Source organism: Prionailurus bengalensis, chromosome C2, assembly GCF_016509475.1.
Source record: "Prionailurus bengalensis isolate Pbe53 chromosome C2, Fcat_Pben_1.1_paternal_pri, whole genome shotgun sequence".
Classification (NCBI taxonomy): Eukaryota; Metazoa; Chordata; class Mammalia; order Carnivora; family Felidae; genus Prionailurus; species Prionailurus bengalensis.
The window spans coordinates 6,343,009-6,353,648 of NC_057350.1; the positions used below are offsets into that span (position 1 = coordinate 6,343,009).

The following is a 10,640-nucleotide window of genomic DNA, read 5'->3' on the forward strand; positions in this document are numbered from 1 at the left end:
CCCAGTTTATTAGACTAACTATAAATGCCCCATTCCCAATACTCCTAAAAGGGACGGACTCAATCCCTGAGGCTCTCTGGGCGCCGGGGGAGCCCAGGTAACTAGGGAGGCTGTGGGTGGGGCCACTCGGCGATCACGTGGCGGAGCTCCCCCAATCGCCGCGCAGACCGCACTTTGCGGCTCGGCTTCAAACAAACTACCGTGAGGTGAGAGCGGCCTCTGGGGCCCCGCCCCCCTCGCCTGGGTCTGGGGCCCCGCGAGACGCCGGGCGGGGGTGGGGGCGCCGGGAGCGGGGGCGGGGCGCAGTGGTCGAGTGACGGCCCGCCTCACCTATTCCGGGCGCGGGCCGCGGCGCGGTGGGCCTCACAGCCAATGGGCGGGGGCGGGGGCGGGGGGCGGCCCGGCCGGCGGGGAGGGGGAGCCAGCGGCCGGGGGGACGCGGGGGGAGGAGGGGGCGGGCTCCCAATCCGGTTCCATCCGGTTCTCCCACCGCCCCCGCCGCGGGTCGCAGCAGCTCCGGCGGCGGGAGGAGCGGTAGCGGCCAGGCAGCCCAGCTTCGCGAAGGCTCTCGGCGCGCGGCGGCCCGCAGGCACCCGGCACGCGCCCGCCCCGCCGCCACGATGCCCAAGAGGAAGGTGAGCGGCGGCTCGCACGCGCGCCCTCCGCCGCCCGGCCCGCCGCGGCGCCCCGCGAGGCTCAGGTCCCGCCTCGCCCACGGCGGCGCAGGGCCCGGCAGGCGGCCCGGCGCCCGCGGCGGGCGGGCGGGCGAGCAGGCCGCGCGCTCGCGCGGCGGCGGCCGCCCGGTCGCGATGTTCTGGAACGTTCGGCGGCCGAAGAGCCGGGTGGGAGATTCGAACGCGGCGGCGGGAAGCCGCTGACGTCACGCGGCCGGGCATTGTTCTCGCGGGCGGGCGCAGGGCGCGCGGGCACTTTTGTTTGCGGGCTGCGCCCACTGGTCCGTGTGCTTCCTTCCGCAGGTCAGCTCCGCCGAGGGGGCGGCGAAGGAGGAGGTAAGAGCCCGCGCCGGTGCCCGGGGGTGGGGCCCCTTCGCACTGCCCCGCTCACTCCTTGCTCCTTTTCCTTTTTGTTCCTAAAGCCCAAGAGGAGGTCGGCGAGGTTGTCAGCTGTAAGTAAAGCGAGCCCCGTAAGCGTGTCTTTTCCGTGGGGTCGTGCCCAGTGAAGACACTCAGTGCTACCTTTGCCTTTCAGAAACCTGCTCCTGCAAAAGTGGAAGCGAAGCCAAAAAAGGCGGCGGGAAAGGTAGGTTTCAAACTTACGGGACCGCGGTGTGTTCGAAATGCTGCAGCGCCCCTCGACGCGTGACTTTTCTCTTAATAAAAAGTCATCAGCGGCGACTCTAAGGTCTTGTGACATTGTTGGTGACTAAGATCTTGCCTTTGAAAGTCTCAGAGTAATCAGATGTTACACTTGCCCGAAAAGTGGAAATTGTCTCCTGTTTTCTTACTGAAGTTTTATAATTGCAGCGACCAATTTTTTTTTTTTTTTTTTTTTAACCCCTTGGCCTGGGTAAACAATAATGGATCTGGTCCTACTGGTTCACGGGAGCGTAACGCATTCCCTTCATTGTGCTTGCTGCAGAATTCAAGACTCAAGACGAGTGAAGATACTAACAATTTTGATATCTGGTCTTTGCGTTGTACGTCACGGTTAGCGTTTGCCCGTTCGATGCATACTTGTGCCTACTCTTGTGACGGTAAACATCAAAGCCAGGATCGCGACCGGGAGAAAGGGGTTACGTAGGTTTTGGTGTATAAAGTTCTCAAGCCAAGGTGCAGGGAATCCCGTGTGCAGGGGTAAGGGGTTTGTTTTGGTGTTCTGGAGGGGGAACAGCTGTGTTCAGAGGGGTACCCTACATCTTTTTCCCCGAAGAAACTTTTGAGTTAATCCTGAACGACATTATAGTTGTCTCCCTGGAGTAGATTCGAGATTGGGTTGTTCACTTTGAAAGTCTTTGGAATGAAATTGTTCTTGAGTATATGTTTGAAAAGTCGGGAAAACAAAATCTGTGTAAATCATTATAACTTTGATTTGAGGTGGAGCATCGAAACCGCCCTTTGCCAAGCCCTGTGGTCTTCAGGGGAAATTCATGGTGTGATTACTGTTCACTCACAGCTTAAGTGAGAGTTTGTGGTGTTAGGCCCCTTTTCTAAAAGCATAGATGGAAGCTTAGCACTGCATAGGCCAAAGGTTTTTTTCCCGTTTCTTTATTTAAACGTTGTACAGAACTGAGAAAAATCTTAACTTTTCCAGTAGAAAGTTCTATTTTTTTTTTTTTTTTAAGTATTTGCAGAAGGTGTAAGTGTGGTATGTTAATTTAGTATTTTTCACACTAGAGGATAAAGCAGTACATCTTTGTACAAGAAGTTAAAGTAGCCCGGGAACTTTCCGTGAATGGCCAAGAAAAATAGTGGCTCTTGTTGCATGATGATAGAATGAGCTATGTACTATTATTACCCGTCTTTGATGCTTTTGAGTTCTTTCAATAAACCAATTTGCTGAAGTAGTATGACTGTTTTCCTCTTAGGTTTTTTTGGTGTTCCTTGTCCTATATTTTGATTTACTCTACAAATTTTTTTTGGTGAAAAAGTTATCCTCATGTTATGCTCACATTTTATCCTCAGTTGGGTTTGGGACATCAGGTGTAATCACTTTTTTTCTTTCTGTCCATGAGAGGCCAACAGGAAGTCTTCCTTGAGGAACAAATTTGCCAACTCAGTTGACAAATTTTCCGTTGCCAAAGGAAAAATGTGGGGTTGGAGGGCTTGGTTTTATTTTACTTTCTAGAATACATTTTTCAGAGGCAATCCAATTCAAAGCCTGAGTGGAAGGTAAATATTTTGATGTATTAATTACAGTGTAGACACTTTTTTAAAAATGTTATTATTTATTTTTGAGAGAGAGAGGAGAGAGTGAGTGGGGGAGGAGCAGAGAGAGGGAGACACAGGATCGGAGGCACGCTCCAGGCTCCGAGCTGTCCCCACAGAGCCCGAAACCCCGTGAACTGTTAGATCATGACCCGAGGGAGCAGAAGTCGGACGCTTAACTAATTGAGGCACCCAGGTGCCCTGACACAGTTTTCAAAGTATATGTTTGCCACTGTGTATGTACTTATAACTTGTATAAAATTCTCAGATTTATTTTAAGGGTTGAAACATATGTATGTTAGGAAAACACGGATTTGTTTCCTCTGTCTTGCCATAGGTAATTAAAAGTGGTATTGCTTTAGTCCAGGTTATGGTTGTATATTTTGTTTCCATTTTTAAGGTTTTTACATTTCTACATTAGTGCCCTAGTGGTTACAAAATTAATGAGAAATCTAAAGAGATCAGATTACAGAAGAATGGTTTTGTAAGTACAGAAGTGATTGTGATACTTCATGGTACCAGTATGAGCGGTGCTGTCCTGAATATTTATAATTTATAGGGGTTTTTTAAATTTTACTATTTTCCCTCATGTGAGTGTTGACACCTAACAAGGAAGCTTAGTCTTTAAAGTTTATGTACAGAGAGGGAGAGGCAGAATCTCAAGCAGGCTCTGCACTGTCAGCACAGAGCCCAGTGTGGGGCTCAAACTCACAAACTGCGAGATCATGGGCTGAAGTCGGTTGCTTAACTGACTGAGCCACCCGGGCAGTCCTCAGAAATTATAGTTTATTCGTGTATTATTAGTGGCTGTCATGCCATCTTTATATATGGAATGCCATCATTGGTTTAGAATACATTATACTGGCACCCCCCTCCCTCCCCCCTGCCGCCCCCTTAGCATTGAAATCGTTTGACCTGTTTGCATGTCTTTGTGGCTGTTTAATTCAAATATTGGTCAGTACTGTTAGGGCTCTTTTATACAACTCCCTGGTGACCTAACTTAATTTAGCTGTTGCTGCATTCTTCATTTACAGAGAATAAATGTCAAGATTTAAACTCCTTCCCCGTTGATGGAGGGTATCCAGAAACACTTTAATATTGCTTAAAAGTGGTTTACATTTTTGAACCTCTTTTATTGTCATACTAATACCTGTGCTTTTCAGATTTTTCAAACATCTGAATGAAAACGATAAACTCAAAATTGATCCTTTTAGCTACTCATTATATAATATCAAGGGATTAGCTGTAGCAAGATAGTCAACCTGACCACACAACATGGTGCTGTGTTCAGGTGAATGGTCTTACTGTGAGGGTGAACATCTTGTCAGGACAGTGGATATATGACAATTTGATCATTATTCAGGCTTAAAAGAAGTTTGGGGATGGGTAGGGTTACAGTGGAAAGAGATTTCCTCCTTTGTTTGCTCATGTGGAACTTCAGAGAATAGTGGGTGATTGAGAAGGCAGAGGAGGATTGTAGCTCAGGCTTTAGGTTTAGAGAACAGAAGTCTAATGAGGCTCGATAATGCCAGTACGGTTAGAGTTCTTAGCGAACGATGTTGTCCTGACTAGTGGGGATGGACCTTAGAGTGTCTTCCGTAAAAGATGTGTCCTGGATCTCAGGCTGATGTGTGACATCGTGTTGACATCGCAACTCTTGTGGGGATACTAGCCCTATAGCAACTGAGAAAATGTTCGTGCCAAGTTTTTACTTAAAATATACTCTTACTGTATCCTAGGAGAAATCTTCAGACAAAAAAGTGCAAACAAAGGGGAAAAGGGGAGCAAAGGGAAAACAGGCTGAAGTGGCTAACCAAGAAACAAAAGAAGACTTACCTGCAGAAAACGGAGAAACTAAAAACGAGGAGGTCAGAAGTGCTGTGTGTTGTTGATTTGACTCTGAACCATAGATAATCTATTGTATATTTTTATGTAGCAGATAAGACCGTCTTTATTATTGTCTTTTTCTTACAATGTTGACAAAGGTTTGTACAGTAACATCAAATGAATAGACAGTTGGCTTTTATTAATTAGATATTTAAAATCAGTAGGTAGATGGCTTTTTTTTAAAGAAGTGAATAAGAACTTTTAATATGCTCAGAATTTCACCAGTAACAAGTTCACACAAGTACAGCGGTATGTTGTACGCAGGATTCGTTATAATAACTACTGACGTGAGTTAATTTTTAAAAGGTTTAATATACCAAATGGTGTAACACTCATTTTTCTTTCATGTTTTGGGATATTGTTTAAACAAACAACTTAGGCCCTTATTTTTGAAATTGCCATCTATAGAACTGTTAAAAATCATGTTTTTATTTTGGATATTGCTTCAAAAATGTTTTGAATCCATTCCTCATTTGGGACATTTTTCCCACTTTCATTTCAGATAAGTCCATTTTTCTTAAAAGTGGCTACTTGTTTTAGGATTAAATAATAACTTAGATCAAGCAAATAAAAAGACTTGGTGTCCCTAATCGTTACGTTTTTAAGCCACGAGAAGAGGCCTTTTCTTGAACAAATAGGCTACAGGTTTCAATAAATAGTTTTTCTTAAGCCAAGCATTTTTTTAATGTTAATGGTTAAAACTGGAAAGATAAATAGTGTATGGTATTTTAAAAACATTTATAGATCAAATCTTAAAACAACAAACCACTTGTTTCTAACTTGTGAAATCTGTTGCCACAATTTACTTTTAATTTGTAGTTCTGACCACACATCAAATATCCGGTGATGTTATGATGAGATTACTAATCTAGCTGTTAGGGAAGAATTTGACCATCCGGTACATGTTATCACACTACACTTGATTCTTAATATTCATGGTGTTGTGTTCTAGAAGGTTGTGTGAATACTGAAAAATTGCACATGGAGGAAATACGACGTTAGATTCTTAGCTGCACTCTGATCACGTTTCCATCAAACAGTTGATGCATAATCTATGTGTTTCTGTTGACTACGTGTTGTTGATGCATCAGCTTTGAACTGGGCCAACAGAAACAGTACTGGAACTCAGGCCGAAATGATGCTATCCAGCATACGTATTTTCTCCATAAGGCACATCCCAACCTTCTTGCATTTAGCCATAGTAGATGGTATCATATTAGTCCAGTCAACATCAAGAAGCACAGAAAATGTGAAATGTATGGCACTTCAAATAAACTGCAAAAAAGGTACCTGTTTAGAACTGAAACAGCCATCCCAGCTGGGAATTTGCATGTTTGGCATTGCAAAGAAAGTTTTAAGTCTATTGAAGTGCCATGAGTATTGATTTTGTGGTTGCAAATTTTAGTGAAGAGGCAAATTTACAAATACAGAATCTACATATAACGAGGGTCACCTGTAATTACATACAAGTAAAACTTACATTGCATTAAATTTTAAAGATCTTGGAGATCGTAACAGTGACCCAGAAATCAACTATTTGATCATTATTTTTTCTTTGATTTGCAGAGTCCAGCCTCTGATGAAGCAGGAGAGAAAGAAGCCAAGTCTGATTAGTATCATATCCCATGTCTTACCAGTGGTCCCTGTCTCCCTTCTTGTACAATCCAGAGGAATATTTTTATCAACTATTTTGTAAATGCAAGTTTTTTAGTAGCTCTAGAAACATTTTTAAGAAGGAGGGAATCCCACCTCATCCCATTTTTTAAGTGTAAATGCTTTTTTTTAAGAGGTGAAATCATTTGCTGGTTGTTTATTTTTTGGTACAACCAGAAAATAGTGGGATATTGAATACGGGAGGCTTTGATCGTCTTGGGTGTCAGCTTAACATTCCATAGATGGGGTAGTTTTTATATCCTATAATACCAAGCATACTAAATGGCAATTTGGAGTCAGTCGTGCATTTAATATGTCTTGAACATTTTAAATTACTTCTATTCCCATGTTGTTTTTGGTAGAATTGTTTCCTAAAGAAAACCACTCCTTGATCTTGGCTCTCCCTGTCAGAATTTTGTGCATTCTGTAACATCTTGGTCGTGGTAGTCCAGTTTCCTAGTAACTTTGTTAATGTGCTGTGCGAGATTGAAAATTTGAGTATGTAGAGTATATGACATTAAATTGTGAATTAATGGGACTTAACAGTGTAACAGCATATCAACATTTGAAGATACCGGTACTTGATATACTGTTAAGGGAAATTTGCCTCCAAATTTTAAGCTGGAAGGTCACTGGAATAACTTTGAGAAAAGAACCACAGCTACATGGTTTTTTTAGGTTTTCGGTACGTACATTAAGAATTATGTACAAATTGAATTGTCTGTACTGATCCTCAGAACAACAAATAAAAACTCAATTATGAAAGAATTTCTTGAAGCACATAAATTAAGTCCTGGCTTATATTTTATTACAAGAATTTCCACATTTGTTCTTGCAGAGTTTTCTTAAAATTTGAAAGTGGAGTATTTATTTTTTTTTGTAATACTTGAACATGTACAGTGTTCTTTGAAGATACTTTGGCCTAAATTGATTTAATAGTGAGCAAATGGTCCAGCGTCCTCTGAAGCAAACTAAACGTAGCTCTTTGTTCTTCATATGAAGTGAGCTTGTAAGTACTGAGTAAGCTAGAACTGCATCTACTGTGGTTTGTGTTTGCATATTATTCTGAGATTTGCTCTCATATGTATCGTATTTCTGCTCTGCCGTGTAAATGGTCTTCAAGAGGTAGTATTGGAGACCTGCGCCCAATCGGCAAATGCAAACACGGCCAGAGAAAGCACCAGGCCAGGGTTACCACTGAACAAGGGGAGACCTGGAAACAGTTTAAACCTCTCAACACTTGACATGTTAGTTTGCCCTGGAGTGAATACTGGGGGGCAAGAATGCGCTGGAAACAGGAGTCCCCAAGGGCTCACACCTCTGCTAAGACTGTCCCACGGGAGTGGCTATTTTGAGCAACTTCATAGGGAGTGGGGAAGTGCGGCCCCTTCGTTGGAACTACGGAACGTCCGTGGAAAGAGGATGTTGACCTGGGATGAAGGGGCGCCCACGGGAGGGCTGTAGTAACCCTGGGGAGGGGGCAGGGCCTGGGAGCCATGTTCCTCAGTTCTCTGTGGTCCTTACTCCACGGAGGGCCTGGAGGCAGGATAAACAGTTGCCTGTAGTTTCTAAGTATAGGTAGCACAGGGTTTGGGTTTGTAAATTTAAGCACTGAACTGAAAACATTCTCTCCCTGTGCAGGGATACTTGACAGAATTTTATTGTACCAGAATTTCACTAGCACCTGTCTATTCATAGCAGTTAAAAGTGGTCTCCAGGCACCTGCCTGGGTGGCTCTGTGGGTTAAACATCTGCCTTCAGGTCACAATCTCCCCACTTGTGAGTTCGAGCCCCACATCAGGCTCTGTGCTCACAGCTCAGAACCTGTAGCCTGCTTCAGATTCTGTGTCTCCCTCTCTCTCTGCCCCTCCCCTGCTCACGGTCTTCCTCTCAAAAATAAACATCTCTAAAAACCAATGGGAAGAAAACTAGAATTTTAACCCTACGACCCATCTTGTACGACCTAACGCTCACCACCCCTAGGAACTGATCATTATTTACAGTCACAGGTTTTCTCGGTTTGGGACTCCCTGCTAATAAAGAGATTTACTAGTATGAGAGAGTTTTGTTTTTACTTCTTTCAGGAAGATTTATCTAAGATTATCTTCTTGTAGAAAGATTGGGAGTACTAGATCCTACCTGCCTTGAGCATCCTTTTCTGAAAAAATGAACCCCCACCTTATTTTATGAAAAAGCAAGCTACTTTGAGGCATCTTAAATTTTTAAGTTCTCTCTGTAGCCCGACATGATGCTTGAACTCACGACCAAGAGTTACATCCTCTGCCAACTGAGGCAGGGACCCAAGGCATATTTTCTAGAATCGGTACCTACAAAAAGTTAGCTCTTCCTCTAAACAAGTAGTTGTGAGCAAAAAGAACTGAAAGATAAGAATGCTTGAATGGATGTCAATTCAGACATCCTGAAAGGACAGGGAAGATAGCTTTTTAATAATGCAAACAAATCCGGTTTCAATTTGTTAACTAGCAAAACCAGTAAGAACTGGCTTGTCAGAGGCTTGTCAGAGGTTCAGTTTGACCTTTCAAATGTGGGTTAATCAGGGCGCCTGGGTGGCTCAGTCGGTTGGGCGACTGACTTTGGCTCGGGTCATGATCTCACAGTCCGTGAGTTCGAGCCCCGCATCGGGCTCTGTGCTGACAGCTTGGAGCCTGTTTCCGATTCTGTGTCTCCCTCTCTCTCTGACCCTCCCCCGTTCATGCTCTGTCTCTCTATGTCTCAAAAATAAATAAACGTCAAATAAAAATTAAAAACAAAAAACAAAAAACAAAATGTGGGTTAATCAGAAGACTGACTCCTAGAACTTGGTGCCTCGTATGACGACCTGCCAATCATGGAGGCCCCAGAGAAAAGATGGTCTGTTGTAGCACCGTTAGGGGAGAGTGTGCAAAAATGTGGGCATGGGGACAAAAATTAGGGAGAGTAGGCTGGTACACGGAGGAAGGTATGTATATATGTGTGTAATTGAAGTACACAGGTGAGTCATACTGGGGGAAAACTCAAATGCAGACAAAAGCCAAAAGCACCCATAATTCATTTACTAGGCATCTATTTTATTTCTTATGTGTTACTTAGTTTTGAGAGCGTGCTCGAGCAGGGGAGGGGCAGAGAGAGGAGAGAGAGAATCCCAAGCAGGCTCTGTGCTAATAGTAGCAAATGGGGCTCGAACTCAAGAACCGTGAGATCGTGACCGGAGCTGAAGTCGGCCGCTTAACCGACTGAGCCACCCAGGCACCCCTAATGGCTTTTTTAATGTTTATTTTTGAGAGAGAGAGAGAGAGAGAGAACATGAGTGGGGGACGGGCAGAGAGCGAGGGAGATGCAGGATCCAGGCTCTGAGCTGTCAGCATAGACCCTGACGCAGGGCTTGATCCCACAGACCTGGAGATGGTGACCTGAGCCAGTCAGACGCTTAACTGACTGAGCCACCCAGGCTCCCCTCTAAACCAGAATTTTAAAATGCATTTTTCTCAGATTTAAATGATGTCATTATACATCCTATTCTGGAATCTTTCTTATACTGTGAACTTGTCCCTATGTTAATAAATATACTTGCATAGCATTTGTAAGCACTGCATAGGATTTTATTTCTAGAATATAATTTGTCAGACATTTAGATGGTTTTTTTCCCATTAAATAAGCATTGTGAAACCAAAATATGGATAATTTCTCTTGATCCTTACAGATCCTAAAGGTACATCTGCCTGGCAATGGTGTTACATGAGTTTGCAGCAAAAATATTTAATTTTAAGACGGTTGGAAGTTTTAAAACATTAGGCTTAGGTAGATGATGAATCAAATAGATGATGGAAAGTAGCTGGGTTTTACATCATGAAAAGTTGGGATATTAAAAAAAAAAAAGTTACCTTGAAAGTAAAGTAAAATCATTTAATCCCAGAAGCCAAAAGTAATTATTTTAGATAGGCTAGAATTTATTTGTAAAATGTTTTAGCACTTGCTTAATAGTTCGTGTGACTATGCCATAATTTGGTCGTTACAAGTGGAGTCTTTTTCCCTTAGTGATAACTTTGCCTGTGCTCGAAATCAGTACAGTATACTGAACCCCACACACCAGTTAACCGTGTCCAGTAGCCATCAAACCATTGCCAATCTCGTCCATAAATACTATCTATAAACAGGAAAACAAGATGCACAGAAAGCATATAACGACATTTCTAATAAAAATTGTTCAGGGGCCCT

The 10,640-nt window shown here is 43.5% G+C and overlaps 1 protein-coding gene across 1 annotated transcript; it reads left to right on the forward strand.

Moving 5' to 3' along the window:
* Positions 1-320: 320 nt before the first annotated feature.
* Positions 321-7,193, forward strand: HMGN1 (high mobility group nucleosome binding domain 1). The gene is made up of 6 exons (XM_043593586.1): positions 321-635; positions 978-1,010; positions 1,097-1,126; positions 1,210-1,260; positions 4,625-4,753; positions 6,339-7,193. Exons 1-6 carry the CDS (start codon positions 621-623, stop codon positions 6,384-6,386), a joined length of 306 nt encoding a protein of 101 aa, XP_043449521.1. The 5' UTR covers positions 321-620; the 3' UTR covers positions 6,387-7,193.
* The last annotated feature ends 3,447 nt before the right edge of the window (positions 7,194-10,640 follow it).

Coding starts and splice junctions, on each gene's coding strand:
- HMGN1 (XM_043593586.1), top strand. Junction 1,127..1,209: donor GGTCGGCGAGGTTGTCAGCT/GTAAGTAAAGCG, acceptor TTTGCCTTTCAG/AAACCTGCTCCTGCAAAAGT. Junction 4,754..6,338: donor GAGAAACTAAAAACGAGGAG/GTCAGAAGTGCT, acceptor TTTGATTTGCAG/AGTCCAGCCTCTGATGAAGC.